The 20086-nt window shown below is 40.5% G+C and overlaps 1 protein-coding gene across 6 annotated transcripts in view; it reads left to right on the top strand.

Annotated features, from left to right (window-relative positions):
• CEP95 (centrosomal protein 95) overlaps nucleotides 1-20086 on the top strand; it is a 66081-nt gene that overhangs the window by 13299 nt on the left and 32696 nt on the right. For 4 of the 6 annotated variants that reach the window (XM_060082883.1, XM_060082882.1, XM_060082881.1 and 1 more), the window contains 2 exons: nucleotides 17428-17559; nucleotides 18790-18983. In XM_060082883.1, coding sequence (XP_059938866.1) covers nucleotides 17428-17559; nucleotides 18790-18983 — 326 coding nt within the window. The remainder of the gene's footprint in view (nucleotides 1-17427; nucleotides 17560-18789; nucleotides 18984-20086) is intronic. The other 2 variants (XM_060082878.1, XM_060082879.1) reach the window with 2 other exon arrangements.

Here is a 20086-nt window from a genome sequence, read left to right on the forward strand (position 1 = left end):
TTAACATTCGTTACCAAAAAATTACCAACTTTTTTCTTGTGATGAGAACTTTTAAGATCTACTCTATTAACAACTTTCAAATATACAACACAGTATTTTCTTCTTAAACCTTTTTTAAAATTGAGATATAGCTGATGTACAATATTATATGTTACAGGTGTACAACATAGTGATTCACAATTTTTAAATTTTTATGTTCCATTTATAGTTATTATAAAGTATTGGTTATATTCCCTGTGTTGTACAATATATCGTTGTATCTTATTTGATACATAATAGTTTGTACCTCTTAACCCCTTCCCTGTCTTGCCCCCTCCCCACTGGTAAGCACTAGTTTGTTCTCTATATCTGTGAGTTTGTTTCCTTTTTGTTATGTTCACTAGTTTGTTTTATTTTTTAGATTCCACATATAAGTGATATCATATAGTATTTCTTTTTCTGTCTGACTTATATCACTTAGCATAATACCCTCCAAGTCCATCCATGTTGTTGCAAATGGCAAAATTTTCATTCCATTTTTATGGGTGAGTAGTATTCCATTGTGTATATATATACACCACATTTTCTCTATCCATCCGTTGATGGACACAGGTTGCTTCCATATCTTGGCAATTATAAATAATGCTGCTGTGAATGTTGGGGGTGCATGTATCTTTTCAAATTAGTGTTCCCATTTATTTTGGATATATAGCCAGAAGTGGAGTTGCTGGGTCATACGGTAGTTCTGTTTTTAGCTTTTTGAAAAACTGTTACACTGTTCTCCACAGTGGCAGCACCAATTTGCCTTCCCACCAGTAGTGTACAAGGGTTCCCTTTTCTCCACATACTCACCAGCATTTGTTATCTGTGGTCTTTTTTTGGGGGTGTGTGTGTCAACATACACTTCTTTTTAATGTATTTTTTAATTAATTTTTATTGGAGTATAGTTGCTTTACAATGCTGTGTTGATTTCTGCTGTACAGCAAAGTGAATCAGTTATATGTATACATATATTCCCTCTTTTTTTTTAGATTGCCTTCCCATTTAGGTCACCACAGAGCATTTAGTAGAGTTCCCTGCGCTATACAGTACGTTCTCATTAGTTATCTGTTTTATACATAGTAGTGTTTATATGTCAATCCTAATCTCCCAATTCATCCCACCCGCCCCCTTCCCCCCTTGGTATCCATAAGTTTGTTCTCTATATCTGTGTCTCCATTTTTGCTTTGCAAATAAGTTCATCTGTACAATTTTTCTAGATTCCACATGTAACTGATATTATACAATATTTTTCTCTTTCTGACTTCACTCTGTATGACACTCTCTAGGTCTATCCACATCTCTGCAAATGGCATTATTTCATTCTTTTTTTTATGGCTGAGTCATACTGCATAGTATATATGTACCACATCTTCTTTATCCATCCCTCTCTTGATAGACATTTAGGTTGCTTCCATGTCCTGGCTATTGTAAATAGTGCTGCACTGCATTGGAGTGCATCTATCTTTTTGAATTATGGTTTTCTCTGATATCTGTAGTCTTTTTGATGATAGACATTCTGACAAGTGTGAGGTGATATCTCATTGTGGTTTTAATTTGCATTTCTCTGATGATTAGCGATATTGAGCATCTCTTCATGTGCCTGTTAGCCATCTGTATGTCTTTTTTGGAAAAATGTCTATTCAGGTCTTCTGCCCATTTTTTAATTGGTTTTTTTTTTTTTTTTTTTTTTTTGGGGTACGCGGGCCTGTCACTGTTGTGGCTTCTCCCGTTGTGGAGCACAGGCTCCGGACACGCAGGTTCAGCGGCCATGGCTCACGGGCCCAGCCGCTCTGTGGCATCTGGGATCTTCCCGGACCGGGGCACGAACCCGTGTCCCCTGCATTGGCAGGCGGACTCTCAACCACTGCGCCACCAGGGAAGCCCTGGGTTTGTTTTTTTGATGTTGAGTTGTATGAGCCTTTTATATATTTTGGATACTAATCCCTTTGTTAGTCATCTCATTAGCAAATATTTTCTAATTTTAAAGGTTATTTTTTGTTTTTTTGTTTGTTTTTCTGGCCACACTGCATGGCATGTGGGATTTTAGTTCCCTGTCCAGGGATCGAACCTGCACCCCCTGCATTGGAAGCACAGAGTCTCAACCACTGGACCATCAGGGGAAGTCCCTAAAGGTTGTCTTTCTGTTGATGGTTTCCTTTGCTGTGCAAAAACTTATAAGTCTAACTAGGTCCCATTTGTTTATTTCTGCTTTTATTTCCTTTGCTTTAGGAGACAGAGCCAAAAAGATACTGCTACAATTTATGTCAAAGAGTGTTCTGCATATGTTTTCTTCTAGGAGTTTTATGGGTTTTGGTCTTACATTTAGACCTATAATCCATTTTGAGTTTATTTTTGTATATGGTATGAGAAAATGTTGTAATTTCATTCTTTTACATGTAGCTGTCTAGTTTTCCTACCACCACTTACTGAAGGACTGTCTTTTTCTCTATTGTATATTGTTGCCTCCTTCTCATAGATTAATTGACCTTCAGTGTGTGGGTTTATTTCTAGGCTGTCTATTCTCTTCCACTGATTTATGTATCTGGCTTTGTGCCAGTTCCATACTTTTTTTTTTTTTTTTTTCTTCTGTACGCAGGCCTCTCACTGCTGTGGCCTCTCCCTGCTGTGGCCTCTCCCGTTGCGGAGCACAGACTCCGTACACACAGGCTCAGTGGCCATGGCTCACGGGCCCAGCAGCTCCGCCGCATGTGGGATCTTCCCAGACTGGGGCACGAACCCGTGTCCCCTGCATCGGCAGGTAGAATCTCAACCACTGCGCCAGCACGGACGCCCCTCCATACTGTTTTGATTACTGTAGCTTTGTAGTATAGTCTGCAGTCAGGGAGCATGAATCCTCCAGCTCCTTTCTTGCTCAAGATTGTTTTGGCTATTCAGGGTCTTTTGTGTTTCCATACAAATTTTAACATTATTTGTTCTAGTTCTGTGAAAAATGTCATTGGTAATTTGGTAGGGATTGCATTGAATATGTGAATTGCCTTGGCTAGTATAGTCAATTTAACAATATTCTTCCAATTCTTGAACATGGTATATCTTTACATCTGTGTGTCGTCTTCAGTTTCTTTCATCAGTGTCTTATAGTTTTCTGGGTACAGGTCTTTTACCTCCTTAGGTAGGTTTATTTCTGGGTGTTTTATTCTTTTTGGTGCAATGACAAATGGAATTGTTTCCTTAATTTCTCTTTCTGATAGTTTGTTGTTAGTGTATAAAATTGCGACAGATTTCATCATATTAATTTTTTTTACATCTTTATTGGAGTATCATTTCTTAACAATGGTGTGTTCGTTTCTGCTTTATAAAAAAATGAATCAGTTATACATATGTCCCCATATCCCCTCCCTCTGCGTCTCCCTCCCACCCTCCCTATCCCACCCCTCCCGGCGGTCACAAACCACTGAGCTGATCTCCCTGTGCTATGTGGCTGCTTCCCACTAGCTATCTACCTTACGTTTGGTAGTGTATATATGTCCATGCCTCTCTTTTGCTTTGTCACAGCTTACCCTTCCCCATATCCTCAAGTCCATTCCCTAGTAGGTCTCTGTCTTTATTCCTGTCTTACCCCTAGGTTTTTCATGACATTTTTTTTCTTCTTAAATTCCATATATATGTGCTAGCATATGGTATTTGTCTTTCTCTTTCTGACTTACTTCACTCTGTATGACAAACTCTAGGTCCATCCACCTCATTACAAATAGCTCAATTTCATTTCTTTTTATGGCTGAGTAATATTCCATTGTATATATGTGCCACATCTTCTTTATCCATTCATCCGATGATGGACACTTAGGTTGTTTCCACCTCCGGGCTATTGTAAATAGGGCTGCTATGAACATTTTGGTACATGACTCTTTTTGAATTATGGTTTTCTCAGGGTATATGCCCAGTAGTGGGATTGCTGGGTCATATGGTAGTTCTATTTGTAGTTTTTTAAGGAACCTCCATACAGTTCTCCATAGTGGCTGTACCAATTCACATTCCCACCAGCAGTGCAAGAGTGTTCCCTTTTTTCCACACCCTCTCCAGCATTTATTGTTTCTAGATTTCTTGATGATGGCCATTCTGACTGGTGTGAGATGATATCTCATTGTAGTTTTGATTTGCATTTCTCTAATGAGTAAAGATGTTGAGCATCCTTTCATGTGTTTGTTGGCAGTCTGAATATCTTCTGTGGAGAAATGTCTATTTAGGTCTTCTGCCCATTTTTGGATTGGGTTGTTTGTTTTTTTGTTATTGAGCTGCCTGAGCTGCTTATAAATTTTGGAGATTAATCCTTTGTCAGTTGCTTCATTTGCAAATATCTTCTCCCATTCTGAGGGTTGTCTTTTGATCTTGTTTATGGTTTCCTTTGCTGTGCAAAAGCTTTTAAGTTTCATTAGGTCCCATGTGTTTATTTTTGTCTTTATTTCCATTTCTCTAGGAGGTGGGTCAAAAAGGATCTTGCTGTGATTTATGTCATAGAGTGTTCTGCCTATGTTTTCCTCTAAGAGTTTGATAGTGTCTGGCCTTACATTTAGGTCTTTAATCCATTTTGAGCTTATTTTTGTGTATGGTGTTAGGGAGTGATCTAATCTCATACTTTTACATGTCCCTGTCCAGTTTTCCCAGCACCACTTATTGAAGAGGCTGTCCTTTCTCCACTGTACATTCCTGCCTCCTTTATCAAAGATAAGTTGACCTTATGTGCGTGGGTTTATCTCTGGGCTTTCTATCCTGTTCCATTGATCTATCTTTCTGTTTTTGTGCCAGTACCATACTGACTTGATTACTGTAGCTTTGTAGTATAGTCTGAAGTCAGGGAGCCTGACTCCTCTAGCTCCATTTTTCGTTCTCAAGATTGCTTTGGCTATTCAGGGTCTTTTGTGTTTCCATACAAATTGTGAAATTTTTTGTTCTAGTTCTGTGAAAAATGCCAGTGGTAGTTTGATAGGGATTGCATTGAACCTGTAGATTGCTTTGGGTAGTAGAGTCATTTTCACAATGTTGATTCTTCCAATCCAAGAACATGGTATATCTCTCCATCTATTTGTATCATCTTTAATTTCTTTCATCAGAGTTTTATAATTTTCTGCATACAGGTCTTTTGTCTCCTTAGGTAGGTTTATTCCTAGATATTTTATTCTTTTTGTTGCAATGGTAAATGGGAGTGTTTTCTTTCTTGATTTCACTTTCAGATTTTTCATCATTAGTATATAGGAATGCCAGAGATTTCTGTGCATTAATTTTGTATCCTCCTACTTGACCGAATTCATTGATTAGCTCTAGTAGTTTTCTGGTAGCACCTTTAGGATTCTCTATGTATAGTATCATGTCATCTGCAAACAGTGACAGCTTTACTTCTTCTTTTCCAATTTGGATTCCTTTTATTTCCTTTTCTTCTCTGATTGCTGTGGCTAAAACTTCCAAAACTAAGTTGAATAAGAGTGGTGAGAGTCAGCAGCCTTGTCTTGTTCCTGATCTTAGTGGAAATGGTTTCAGTTTTTCACCATTGAGGACAATGTTGGCTGTGAGTTTGTCATATATGGCCTTTATTATGGTGAGGAAAGGTCCCTCTACGCCTACTTTCTGCAGGGTTTTTATCATAAATGAGTGTTGAATTTTGTCGAAAGCTTTCTCTGCATCTATTGAGATGATCATATGGTTTTTCTCCTTCAATTTGTTAATTTGGTGTATCACACTGATTGATTTGCATATATTGAAGAATCCTTGCATTCCTGGAATAAACCCCACTTGATCATGGTGTATGATCCTTTTAATGTGCTGTTGGATTCTGTTTGCTAGTATTTTGTTGAGGATTTTTGCATCTATGTTCATCAGTGATATTGGCCTGTAGTTTTCTTTCTTTGTGACATCCTTGTCTGGTTTTGGTATCAAGGTGATGTTGGCCTCGTAGAATGAGTTTGGGAGTGTTCCTCCCTCTGATATACTTTGGAAGAGTTTGAGAAGGATGGGTGTTAGCTCTTCTCTAAATGTTTGATAGAATTCATCTGTGAAGCCATCTGGTCCTGGGCTTTTGTTTCTTGGAAGATTTTTTATCACAGTTTCAATTTCAGTGCTTGTGATTGGTCTGTTCATGTTTTCTATTTCTTCCTGGTTCAGTCTTGGCAGGTTGTGCATTTCTAAGAATTTGTCCATTTCTTCCAGGTTGTCCATTTTATTGGCATAGAGTTGCTTGTAGTAATCTCTCATGATCTTTTGTATTCTGCAGTGTCAGTTGTTACTTCTCCTTTTTCATTTCTAATTCTATTGATTTGAGTCTTCTCCCTTTTTTTCTTGATGAGTCTGGCTAATGGTTTATCAATTTTGTTTATCTTCTCAAAGAACCAGCTTTTAGTTTTATTGATCTTTGCTATCGTTTCCTTCATTTCTTTTTCATTTATTTCTGATCTGATTTTTATGATTTCTTTTCTTCTGCTAACTTTGGGGTGTTTTTGTTCTTCTTTCTCTAATTGCTTTAGGTGCAAGGTTAGGTTGTTTATTCGAGACGTTTCCTGTTTCTTAAGGTGGGATTGTATTGCTATAAACTTCCCTCTTAGAACTGCTTTTGCTGCATCCCATAGGTTTTGGGTCATCGTGTCTCCATTGTCATTTGTTTCTAGGTATTTTTTGATTTCCTCTTTGATTTCTTCAGTGATCACTTCGTTATTAAGTAGTGTATTGTTTAGCCTCCATGTGTTTGTATTTTTTACAGATCTTTTCCTGTAATTGATATCTAGTCTCATAGCGTTGTGGTCAGAAAAGATACTTGGTACAATTTCAATTTTCTTAAATTTACCAAGGCTTGATTTGTGACCCAAGATATGATCTATCCTGGAGAATGTTCCATGAGCGCTTGAGAAAAATGTGTATTCTGTTGTTTTTGGATGGAACGTCCTATAAATATCAATTAAGTCCATCTTGTTTAATGTATCATTTAAAGCTTGTGTTTCCTTATTTATTTTCAGTTTGGATGATCTGTCCATTGGTGAAAGTGGGGTGTTAAAGTCCCCTACTATGAATGTGTTACTGTCAGTTTCCCCTTTTATGGCTGTTAGTATTTGCCTTATGTGTTGAGGTGCTCCTATGTTGGGTGCATAAATATTTAACAATTGTTATATCTTCTTCTTGACGATCCCTTGATCATTATGTAGTGTCCTTCTTTGTCTCTTCTAATAGTCTTTATTTTAAAGTTTATTTTGTCTGATATGAGAATTGCTACTCTAGCTTTCTTTTGGTTTCCTTTTGCATGGAATATCTTTTTCCATCCCCTTACTTTCAGTCTGTATGTGTCTGTAGGTCTGAAGTGGGTCTCTTGTAGACAGCATATATATGGGTCTTGTTTTTGTATCTGTTCAACCAATCTGTGTCTTTTGGTGGGAGCATTTAGTCCATTTACATTTAAGGTAATTATTGATATGTATGTTCCTATTCCCATTTTCTTAATTGTTTTGGGTTCGTTATTGTAGGTCTTTTCCTTCTGTTGTGTTTCTTGCCTAGAGAAGTTCCTTTAGCATTTGTTGTAAAGCTGGTTTGTTGGTGCTGAACTCTCTCAGCTTTTGCTTATCTGTAAACGTTTTAATTTCTCCATCAAATCTGAATGAGATCCTTGCTGGGTAGAGTAATCTTGGTTGCAGGTTTTTCTCCTTCATCACTTTAAATATGTCCTGCCAGTCCCTTCTGGCTTGCAGAGTTTCTGCTGAAAGATCAGCTGTTAACCTTATGGGGATTCCCTTGTGTGTTACTTGTTGTTTTTCCCTTGCTGCTTTTAATATGTTTTCTTTGTATTTAATTTTTGACAGTTTGATTAATATGTGTCTTGGCGTATTTCTCCTTGGATTTATCCTGTATGGGACTCTCTGTGCCTCCTGGACTTGATTAACTATTTCCTTTCCCATATTAGGGAAGTTTTCAACTATAATCTCTTCAAATATTTTCTCAGTCCCTTCTTTTTCTCTTCTTCTTCTCGAACCCCTATAATTCGAATCATTTAATGTTGTCCCAGAGGTCTCTGAGACTGTCCTCTGTTCTTTTCATTCTTTTTTCTTTATTTTGCTCTGCAGTAGTTATTTCCACTATTTTATCTTCCTCGTCACTTATCCGTCCTTCTGCCTCAGTTATTCTGCTATTGATCCCATCTAGAGTATTTTTCATTTCATTTATTGTGTTTTTAATTGATGCTTGATTCATCTTTAGTTCTTCTAGGTCCTTGTTAACTGTTTCTTGCATTTTGTCTATTCTATTTCCAAGATTTTGGATCATCTGTACTATCATTATTCTGAATTTTTTTTCAGGTAGACTGCCTATTTCCTCTTCATTTGTTAGGTCTGGTGGGTTTTTATCTTGCTCCTTCTCCTGCTGTGTGTTTTTCTGTCTTCTCATTTTGCTTATCTTACTGTGTTTGGGGTCTCCTTTTTGCAGGCTGCAGGTTCGTAGTTCCCGTTGTTTTTGGTGTCTGTCCCCAGTGGCTAAGGTTGGTTCAGTGGGTTGTGTAGGCTTCCTGGTGGAGGGGACTAGTGCCTGTGTTCTGGTGGATGAGGCTGGATCTTGCCTTTCTGGTGGGCAGGTCCACGTCTGGTGGTGTGTTTTGGGATGTCTGTGGACTTTTTATGATTTTAGGCAGCGTCTCTGCTAATGGGTGGGGTTGTGTTCCTGTCTTGCTAGTTGCTTGGCATAGGGTGACCAGCACTGTAGCTCGCTGGTCGTTGAGTGAAGCTGGGTGCTGGTGTTGAGATGGAGATCTCTGGAAGATTTTCGCTGTTTGATATTATGTGGAGCTGGGAGGTCTCTTGTGAACCAGTGTCCTGAAGTTGGCTCTCCCACCTCAGAGGCACAGCACTGACTCCTGGCTGCAGCACCAAGAGCCTTTCATCCACATGGCTCCTCAATTTGGGATGATTCGTTTGTCTATTCATGTATTCCACAGTTGCAGGGTACATCAAGTTGATTGTGGAGCTTTAATCCGCTGCTTCTGAGGCTGCTGGGAGAGATTTCCCTTTCTCTTCTTTATTCTCACATTTCCCGGGTCTCAGCTTTGGATTTGGCCCCACCTGTATGTGTAGGTTGCCCGAGGGCATCTGTTCTTCGCTCAGACAGGACAGGGTTAAAGGAGCAGCCGCTTCGGGGACTCTGGCTCACTCAGGCCACAGGGGAGGGAGGGGCACGGAGTGCGGGGCGAGCCTGCGGCGGCAGAGTCTGGCGCGACGTTGCACCAGCCCGAGGTGCGCCGTGCTCTCTCCTGGGGAAGCCGTCCCTGGATCCCGGGACCCCGGCAGTGACGGGCTGCACAAGCTCCCCGGAAGGGGGGCGTGGACAGTGACCTGCACTTGTACACAGGCCTCTTGGCGGCGGCAGCAGCAGCCCCAGCGTCCCATGCCCATCTCTGGGGTCCACGCTTTCAGCCGCAGCTCGCACCCGTCTCTGGAGCTCCTTTAAGCTGCACTCTTAATCCCCTCTCCTCGTGCACCAGGAAACAAAGAGGTAAGACAAGGTCTCTTGCCTCTTCAGCAGGTCCAGACTTTTTCCCGGACTCCCTCCCAGCCAGCTGTGGCGCATTAGCCCCTTCAGGCTGTGTTCACGCCGCTGGCCCCAGTCTTCTCCCTGCGCTCTGACCGAAGCCCGAGCCTCAGCTTCCAGCCCCGCCCGCCCCGGCGGGTGAGCAGACAAGCCTCTCGGGCTGATGAGTGCTGGTCGGCGCCGATCCTCTGTGCGGAAATCTCTCCACTTTGCCCTCCACACCCCTGTTGCTGTGCTCTCCTCCGCGACTCGGAAGCTTCCCCCTCCGCCACCCGCAGTCTCCACCCGCTAAGGGGCTTCCTAGTGTGTGGAAACCTTTCCTCCTTCACGGCTCCCTCCCACTGGTGCAGGTGCCATCCCTATCCTTTTGTCTCTGTTTATTCTTTTTTCTTTTGCCCTACCCAGGTACGTGGGGAGTTTCTTGCCTTTTGGGGGTCTGAGGTCTTCTGCCAGTGTTCAGTAGGTGTTCTGTAGGAGTTGTTCCATGTGTAGCTGTATTTCTGGTGTATCTCCATATTAATTTTGTATCCTGCGATTTTACTGAATTCACTGTTGAGCTCTGGTAGTTTTCTGGTGGCTTCTTGAGGATTTTCTATATGTAGTATCATGTCATCTGCAAACAGTGACAGTTTTACTTCCTTCCAATTTAGATTCCTTTTATTTTTTTTCTTGTCTGATTGCTGTGCCTAGGACTTTCAATTCTGTGTTGCATAAACGTGGCGAGAGAGGGCATCCTTGTCTTGTTCCTGATCTTAGTGAAAATGCTTTTGGCTTTTCACCATTGAGTATGATGTTAACTGTGGGTTTCTCACATATGGCCTTTATTATGTTGAGATATGTTCCCTTTATGCCCACTTTCTGGAGAGTTTTTATCATAAATGGGTGTTGAATTTTGTCAAAAGCTTTTTCTGCATCTATTAAGATGATCCTTTGATTTTTATTCTTTCAGTTTGTTAATGTGGTGTATCACATTAACAAATTTGCAGATTCTGAAAATCTTTGCATCCCTGGGATAAATTCCACTTGATCATGGTGTAGGATCCTTTTAATGCATTGTTGGATTCGGTTTGCTAATATTTCATTGAGAATTTTTGCATCTGTGTTCACCAGTGATTTGGGCCTGTAATTTTCTTTTTTTGTGATATCTTTGTCTGGTTTTGGTATCAGAGTGATGCTGGCCTCATTGAGTGAGTTCGGAAGTGTTCCATCCTCTGCAATTTTTTGGAATAGTTTGAGAAGATTAGGTGTTAACTCTTCTCTACATGTTTGGTAGAATTCAGCTGTGAAGCCATCTGGTCCTGGACTTTTGTTTGTTGAGAGTTTTTAAATTAGTGATTCAGTTTCATTACTGGTAATTGGTCTGTTCGTATTTTCTATTTCTTCCTGGTTCAGTCTTGGGAGATTGTACATTTCTAAGAATTTGTCCTTTTCTTCTAGGTTGTCCATTTTATTGGCAACTAGTTGTTTGTAGTAGTCTCTTATGATCTCTTGTATTTCTTTGGTGCTGGTTGTAACTTCTCTTTTTTCCTTTCTGATTTTATTGATTTGGACCTTCTCTCTTTTTTTCTTGATGAGTCTGGCTAAAGGTTTATCAATTTTGTTTGTTTTTTCAAAGAACCAATTCTTAGTTTCATTGATCTTTTCTACTGTTTTTTTAGTCTCTATTTTATCTGTTTCTGCTTTGACCTTTCTTTCCTTCTACTAACTTTGGGTTTTGTTTGTGCTTTTTTTAGTCCTTTTAGGTATACGGTTAGGTTGTTTATTTGAGGTTTTTTTATTTCCTGAGGTAAGCTTGTATCACTAACTTCCTTCTTAGAACTGCATTTGCTGCATCCCATAGATTTTGGATTATTATGTTTTTGTTTTCATTTGTCTCCAGGTATTTTTTTAATTCCTCTTTGATTTCTTCAGTGATCTATTGATTGTTTAGCAGCATATTGCTTAACCTCTGTGTTTGTGTTTTTTGCTCTTTTTCTTGTAGTTGATTTCTAGCCTCCTAGTGTTGTGGTCAGAAAAGATGCTTGATGTGATTTCAGTTTTCTTAAATTTACTGAGGTTTGTTTTGTGGCCTAGCGTGTGATCTATCCTGGAGAATGTTCCATGTGCACTTGAAAAGAATGTGCATGCTGCTTCCTTTGGATCAAATGTTCTGTATATCTATTAAGCCCATCTGGTCTAATGTGTCATTTAAGGCTAGTGTTTCCCTGTTGATTTTCTGTCTGGATGATCTGCCCATTGATGTAAGTGGGGTGTTAAAGTCCCTTATTATTACTGTGTTACTGTCAGTTTCTTCCTTTATGTCTGTTAATGTTTGCTTTATGTATTGAGGTGCTTGTATATTGGGTGCATATATATTTACAGTTGTTAAGTCTTCTTCTTGGATTGATCCCTTGATCATAATTTAATGTTCTCCTTTTTTTGTAACAGTCTTTAATGTCTATTTTGTCTAATATGAGTATTGCTACCCCAGTTTTCTTTTGTTTTCCATTTGCAGTGTCTCTGTCTCTTTCCATATATATATGTGATTGTCTTAAGTTGCTGATCTCACTTTTAAATGCATTCTAACAACCTTGCATTTGTACTTTCCTTCCTTTATGATTACTGTTTTTGATATTATATCTTACATCTGATTGTTTTGTGTATCCTTAACTGCTTATCATGGATATAAATGATTTTGCTCCTTTTCTCTTTTAACCTTACTAACTTTGTGTGTGGATGATTTCCTGCCTTTACTGTATGGTTGCCTTTAGCAATGAACTTTTTCATTTTGTGATTTTCACCTTTCTAGTTATGGCCTTTTCTTTTTCACTTAGAGAAGTTCCTTTGACATTTGTTGTAAAGCTAGTTTGGTGATGCTGAACTCTTTTAGCTTTTGCTTGTCTATAAACTTTTTGATCTCTCCATCAAATCTGAACGAGAGCCTTGCTGAGTAGAGTATTCTTGTTTGAAGATTTTTCCCTTTCATCACTTTAAATATAGCCTGCCACTCCCTTCTGGCCTGCAGAGTTTCTGCTGAAAAGTCAGCTGATAGCCTTGTAGGAGTTCTCTTGTATGTTATTTGTTGCTTTTCCCTTGTTGCTTTTAAAGGTATTTTTAAAATTTTATTTATTTAATTTATTTATTTTTGGCTGCGTTGGGTCTTTGTTGCTGCACATGGGCTTTCTCTAGTTGCAGTGAGCAGGGGCTACTTTTTGTTGCACTGCGGTGGCTTTTCTTGTTGCAGAGCATGGGTTCTAGGTGCCCAGGCTTCAGGAGTTGTGGCTCGCGGGCTCTGGAGCGCAGGCTCAGTAGTCGTGGCATACAGGCTTAGTTGCTCCGCGGCATGTGGGATCTTCCTGGACCAGGGCTCAAACCCGTGTCCCCTGCATTGGCAGGTGGTTTCTTAACCACTGCGCCACCAGGGAAGCCCCCCTTGTTGCTTTTAATATTCTCTCTTTACCTTTAATTTTTGCCCTTAGAACTAGAGTGTGTCTTGTAGTATGGGACTTCTCTGTGCTTCCTGGACTTGGCTGTCTGTTTCCCTTCCCAGGTTAGGGAAGTTTTCAGCTATTATGTCTTCAAATGTTATCAACTCCTTTCTCTCTCTCTTATCCTTCTGGAACGCTTATAATGCGAGTATTAGTGCACCTGATATTGTCCTAGAGATCTCTTTTTTTTTTTTTTTTTTTTGCGGTACACGGGCCTCTCACTGTTGTGGCCTCTTCTGTTGCGGAGCACAGGCTCCGGATGCGCAGGCTCAGCGGCCATGGCTTACGGGCCCAGCCACTCTGCGGCATGTGGGACCTTCCCTGACCGGGGCACGAACCCGTGTCCCCTGCATCGGCAGGCGGACTCTCAACCACTGTGCCACCAGGGAAGCCCTGTCCTAGAGGTCTCTTAAAGTGTCCTCATTTCTTTTGATTTCTCTTTAATTCGTTCAGCATCAGTGATTTCCACTACCCTGTCTTCTAGCTCACTGATCCATTCCTCGGTATCATTTAGTCTACTTTTAATTCCTTCTAGTGTATTTTTCATTTGTTATTGTATTCTTTATTTCTATCTTCTTGTTCTTTGTATTTTCTAACTCTTCATTAAAAACTTCTAACTTGTCATTCTGTGCATCCATTCTTCTCCTGAGTTCTTTGATCATCTTTATGATCACTACCCTGAACTCCTTCTCCAGTAGATTGCCTATCTCCACTTCACTTAGTTCTTCTTCTGGGGTTTTGTCTTGTACCTTTATCTGGAACATGTTCCTCTGTTGCCTCATTTTGCCTAAGTTGCTGTTTTTATTTTTATGTATCTGGTATGTTGATTATATTTCCCAACTTTGGAGAAGTGGCCTTTTGTTGGAAATGCCCTATGTGTCCCAGCAGTATGTCCTACCTGAGCTATATGCTCTAGGGGATCCCCTTGTGAGGACTGCATGGGTCTTTCTGTTGTGGTGGGCTGACTATGTGGGCAGTCTGGTATGCTTGGTTGGCCCCTGGGCCAGTTGGTTGCCTTGTGCAGAGGCTGCCAGCTGCTGGTTGGCTGGTCATGAGATGGCTAACTGCATAACCACAGGGACCCCCGGGGCTTATACTGGCTCAGTGGTGGGGAGAGTCAGGGTCTAGAAGATTCCAGGGCTGTTGCCTGCCCACTGGTGGGTGAAGCCAGGTCCTGGGTTAGTGCTGGTCTACTGGTGGACAGAGCCAGGTCCTGGTTGCAGAGCCCAGGGTCCCAGAGCTTGTGTTGGATTGCTGGGGGTGGGGAGGGGGGCGCAGTTCCTGATAACAGTTGAGTATGGGGTCTGGGGTGTCCTGAAGCTTGTGTTGGCCTGCTAGTGGGCAGGGCTGTGGCCCAGCTGGTCCCAGCACAGGGTCTGGCCTGCTAATGGGCAGGCTGGATCCATAAGTTGCAGGACTAGTTTTCTTTCTTTTTTTTTTTTTTTTAATACTTTTTAAAAAATTAATTAATTAATTTGGTTGTTCCAGGTCTTAGTTAAGGCTCACAGGCTCCTTTGTTGAGGCTCACTGGCTTCTTAGTTGCGGCAGGAGGGCTTCCTTAGTTGCAGCTCGCCAGCTTCTTAGTTGCAGCAGGAAGGCTTCCTTAGTTGTGGCATGGAAATTCTTAATTGCAGCATGCATGTGGGATCTAATTCCCTGACCAGGGATCGAACCTGGGCCCCCTGCATTGGGAGTACAGAGTCTTAACCACTGCGCCACCAGGGAAGTCCCGGGACTAGTTTTCTTGAGTTTCATGTCTGTCCCCTGGTGGGAGAAGCTGGTCCAGAGGCTAGAGCAGGCTCCCTGAAGGGCAGGGCCAGGGCCCAGTGGATTCTAGGACTGGTGCATGCCTACTGGTGGGTGAAGCTGGGTCCTGGGCCCTCTGATGAGCAGGTCCGTGTCCCAAGGCTGTATCTGTAGGCTCAGGGGATCTTAAGGCAGCCTGTTTGCTGATGGGTGGGGCTGTGTCCCTACCCAGTTAGTTGCTTGGCCTGATGTGTCCCAGCACTGGCACCTACAGGCTGTTGGGTTGGGGCCATGTCTCGGCGCTAATGAGCTAGAGGTAGGATTCCACAATGATGCTTGCCAGCACCAGGGTCCATATGGTAGAAGGAGCTCCTAAAAATGGCTGCTGCCAGTGTCTGTGTTCCCACAGTGAACTCCAGTTGCCTCTTGCCTCTCTGGGAAGCTCTCTAAGATCAGCAAGTAGGTCTGACCTAGGCTCTCAAATTACAGCTTCTGTCTTGGGTCTCAGTAGATTTTGTGTGTGCCCTTTAAGAATGAAATCTCTATTTCCTGCAGCCCTCTGGGATTCCCAAAAGTAATCTCCAGTGGTCTTCAAAGCCAAATGTTGTGGGAGCTCATCTCCCCGGTGCAGGCCCCCCAGGCTGGGGAGCCTATGTGGGACTCAAGACTTCTCACTCCTTTGGCAGAACCTTTGCAAAGTAATTGTTCTCGTTTGTGGGTCACCCACTGGGGGGGATGGGACTTGACTATATTGCAAGTCTGCCCCTCCTAGCCATCTTATTGTGGTTCGTTCTTTATGTCTTTAGTTGTAGATCTTTTTTGGTAGGGTCCTATCTTTTTCATCGATGATTGTTCTGCAGATGGTTGTGATTTTGGTGTGCCCATTAGAGGAGGTGAGCTCAGAGTCTTTCTACTCTGCCATCTTGGCTATCTCGCTTCCTTAAACCTTTTATATAAGTAAGGAGAAACCCCTTCCTAAGCACCTCGTAACAGGATACACAGCAGGATCTCACCATTATGCAAATCTGGACCGCCCCTGGGACCAAGGCACTGCTGCTCTGTGACTCTGAATGGGGGAGGGGGTAATGAGGCCTCTACAAGAATTGGGGTTTGCTTTATAGGTGGCATGAGCCAGATTCCTTATGGAGGAGCCTGGGATGAGAGGCCTTTGGCACTCAGGGCACCCCCCCAATACAGTATTAACGTAGTCACCATACGGTACATTACATCCCTATGACTTACTTATTTTATAAGTGGAAGTTTGTACGTTCTGACCATCTTCACTCATTTGTTCTACTGAAGACCTTTTTTTTTTTTTGGTAAATGAGATGTATTTACTATACAGATACTTAAATAATTGATTTTTTTTTTTTTTTTGGCCACACCGTGCAGCTTGTGGGATCTCAGTTGCCTGACCAGGAACTGAACCCTGGCCATGGCACTGAAAGCTCAGAATCCCAGCCATTAGGCCACCGGGGAACGCCCTAATTGAAATATTATTAATGCTTACAGTAGAGAAGTTCACAATCTCTGCAATAATAAAACAGTATGTTCTAAAACAGTCTGAAGATCATTGAGAGAAATTTGTGTAACTTTCAATTAAAGTTTCCAGATGATAACTAAGCATGAGATTTTAGGAGAAATTCCATCAAAAAGAAAGAGGATATGAAATGGTTATTCAAGGCGCCGAAGAAAAAAATGGACCCAGATAAAAATGAATTAGTCTGTGGTCAAACTGATGACAAATTCAGTATCATGAAAGTGAGGACCAAGTTGTGAATTTTGAACATTATGTCTTAGAGGATATTCATGTGAAATATGAAGTTATGGAGGGAAATTTACATACTTAAAACATTTTGGTGCGAAAATGGTCATATTGCACTGGATTGTGGAAAAGGAGAGCACAAAAAGATGTATTTGCAGATTTTTAAAAGACATCAGTTGAGTGTCAAAAATTTGAAAATACAGTATTCAGGAATAAATTGTGTGGATTTGGGGATCTGTACAAGGTGGATTTTTCTGTATTTAGTGATTTTGTCAGTTGACCATATCGGTAAACAACAAGTTTTCAGGGTGCATTCTCATACTTTCGAAGTGAGGAATATGTTTACGGTGAAGTCTTTCATTAAACTGAAGAAGGGATAGATAAATAGAAAGTTATTTAGAGAGGGGAAGTCATTACTCCATTTTGTTTATGGGAAGTTTGTGTATTGCAGATTTCCAAGGGAGCAAAGTGGATATTCCCTCAATTTCAGAACTATTTTTAATGTAGCCCTCTGTGTACTAACATTATAGAGCTGATTCAAAATATTAAGCGTTTGAAAATTAGACAAAACAATTTGTTTGACCTACAGATCTTTGATTATGGTACCAGCCAAGATCTCTAGTTTAGAGATATACCTGTGCAGCAGTCAGCATTTCTGTTAGAAGTCTGGCACCTATTTTTCTAAAGCAAAGGAATGAAACATTGTGTAAAACTTTGTTTTTAAGTTATATAATTGATTCTGGGCTACAGAACTACATATTGCTATCTGATAGTTATTAAAGGTAATTGGTATTTCAAGCAATCAGACCAACATAGTTCTATGATTATGTCACTTCTGATATTTTTATTCTCAGGGTATTAAACTCGTAGCTTTTAGTCTAACATTCAGCAATAAAAAAGTTTTACTTTAATATTTTCTAGGTGCCCAAGATCCTAATGAAATGCAATCTAAAAAAGCCTCAACGCTACCATGTTCTGACTCACATGAAGAAGTGTTGAACACTCCCTCATCTAGTTTTTTGTCCAAGAGTGGGACGTCCTTTGTTGAAGACAGTGAGTAGTAATGCATTTAGTTCTTGAGACTTTTGCTGTGAGTTGGAGACAATAGTTCTTGCGGCAGTTGCTATTAGCCTTTTTACTTTTGTTGCTCTACAATTAATGTGATTCATTTTGGTTTTACGTGACCTCATTTGTCAATGTTTGCTATTAATTATGAACTCGGATTTCTTTGTAAGATGGTCTTTGGTCACATGTTTTGCATCCGCTATTTTATTTAAATCCTCTCCTCTCAAACAGAGACTTTAGGACAATAAGAGTCTGTTACGTTAGACTGATTAGATATCAGTTGGTGGTCTTCAAATTATAATAACTTGAAAAATATTCTCATTTTGTATTGTCTCTGAGGTTTTCATATGGTTAGTATTATATAAAGTCATTGTTAATGGCCAACTATTTTTATAACATGTGGATGAACCATAATTTATATAGCTATTCTTCAAGCCATTTAGGTTTTTAGTAATTTTTCATTTTTTCTTTTCTTTTTTTTTTTTTTTTTTGTGGTGCGCGGGGCTTTCACTGTCGTGGCCTCTCCCGTTGCGGAGCACAGGCTCCAGACGTGCAGGCTCAGCGGCCATGGCTCACGGGCCCAGCCGCTCTGTGGCATGTGGGATCTTTTCGGACCGGGGCACGAACCCATGTCCCCTGCATCGGCAGGCGGACTCAACCACTGCGCCACCAGGGAAGCCCAATTTTTCATTATTTTTAAATAATTTTTAGGAGGTATTTTTATGATAATAACATTAAAATTACATTCTTCCTGATTTAATTAGGTCCCTACTTGTTTACTGAGGATGAGTCCCTATTTTCATTGTTATTTTGGTGTTTTTTTTTTTTTTGTGGTATGCGGGCCTCTCACTGTTGTGGCCTCTCCCGTTGCAGAGCACAGGCTCCAGACGTGCAGGCTCAGCGGCCATGGCTCACGGGCCCAGCCGCTCCGCGGCATATGGGATCTTCCCAGACCGGGGCACGAACCCGTGTCCCCTGCATCGGCAGGTGGACTCTCAACCACTGCGCCACCAGGGAAGCCCCCTGGTGTTTTTTTTTTTTTTAATCAAGTTTAAAATACATTTCTAGGTAATGTATGTGAACATGTTTGTATAGGGTGTGTGTATATGTAACATGATACAGGATATATATATATATATAAAATGGTTTATTTCTTAGAAATGGTTTATTTCTTATTTCTTAGTTCATCTTAATGTCCACTTTGATTTGTCCAACTAGCAGAAATTCCTTCTGTGGATATGATCCCAAATGCTAGGAAGTTAGGGGAGCCTATCCGATCAGCTATTCCTTTACATCCACCTTACCATCCTTCAGAGCCTCGAGCTCCCTGCCCCATAGGAAAAGAATACTTGCATTCAAGTCACTGCTCCCCTACCATGAATTCTACTGGAGAAGGCACAGCATTTTCTGTGGTAAGTGGAAAATCTTGCTTTCAACTGGTCAAAAGTCTATAGATTTAAAAACGTCTCTGCTAGAATTGTAGTCAAGAATACTGCACTAATCAGAGCACTGTACTTCTTAAAATTTACCTCTGCATATACCTGTATATTCTTACCCTAGGAAGATAGGGACAGGATGACTATGTAAAAGGGGAAATAGTAAGAGCCAACACATACTGAGTGTTTATTTTGTGCCAGGCACAGTTCTCCCTAATTTGCAGGTATCGCATAAACTTCTTACCACACAGCTCTCGAGTAGGTACTATTTTTATTTCCCATGGGGAAGCTGAAATAGAGAGTTTAAGAATCTTGTCTGAGGTCCCACAGCAATTGTAGAATTAGGATTGGAATTCAAGCATTCTAGTTTCAGAACCCATATTGTATGTCTCTAATTGAGTAATTGAAATGTTTTAACATATAGGAAAGTGTCAAAAATAATCTTTCATCCATATTCCTATTATCCAGCATGAACTACTGTTAACATTTTGGCCTATTAGCTTCCGCTCTTTTCTTCTTTGACAATAAAATCCTATTTTATACATCGATCCTGTTCCTATCTTTCTAGCAACAAGAACACTCAGGTATATGCCAAGGGTAAATTTATAAACAATGATACACTCTCATTATTAAAAATTCACACAGTGCTGAAAAAGTAGTTAGCATTAGGTGACCATAATTCTAAACATTCTGTGCATCTATTTAGATAGTAGGGTGGATGGATAAAAAGAGAAAAAAGGGATCATAGGATAATGGTTACATTTGGGAAAGGCTTACAGGGATGGTGGAAGGCCTTCTGAGTTGCTGGTAATATTCTTTTTCTCTACCTGGGTTGCAGTTAGGTGGGAATATTGTTTTTCAAATAATTCTTGAGCAGGACACTAACTTCAATTTTAAACGTTTTTTAAAAATATGATTATATTATAGTTATTTACTAAAAAGTATTAAATTTAATTTTACTTTAATAGAAGAAAAAGATACTGAAGTGAAATTGAAGAGATTGTTAAACATCAAATGTTTCTTTACCACAAGAAATATCTTCTATAAGATTCCCTCTAAAGTTAAGAAATAAATTGTTT

This window comes from Mesoplodon densirostris, chromosome 18, assembly GCF_025265405.1.
Source record: "Mesoplodon densirostris isolate mMesDen1 chromosome 18, mMesDen1 primary haplotype, whole genome shotgun sequence".
NCBI lineage: Eukaryota > Metazoa > Chordata > Mammalia > Artiodactyla > Ziphiidae > Mesoplodon > Mesoplodon densirostris.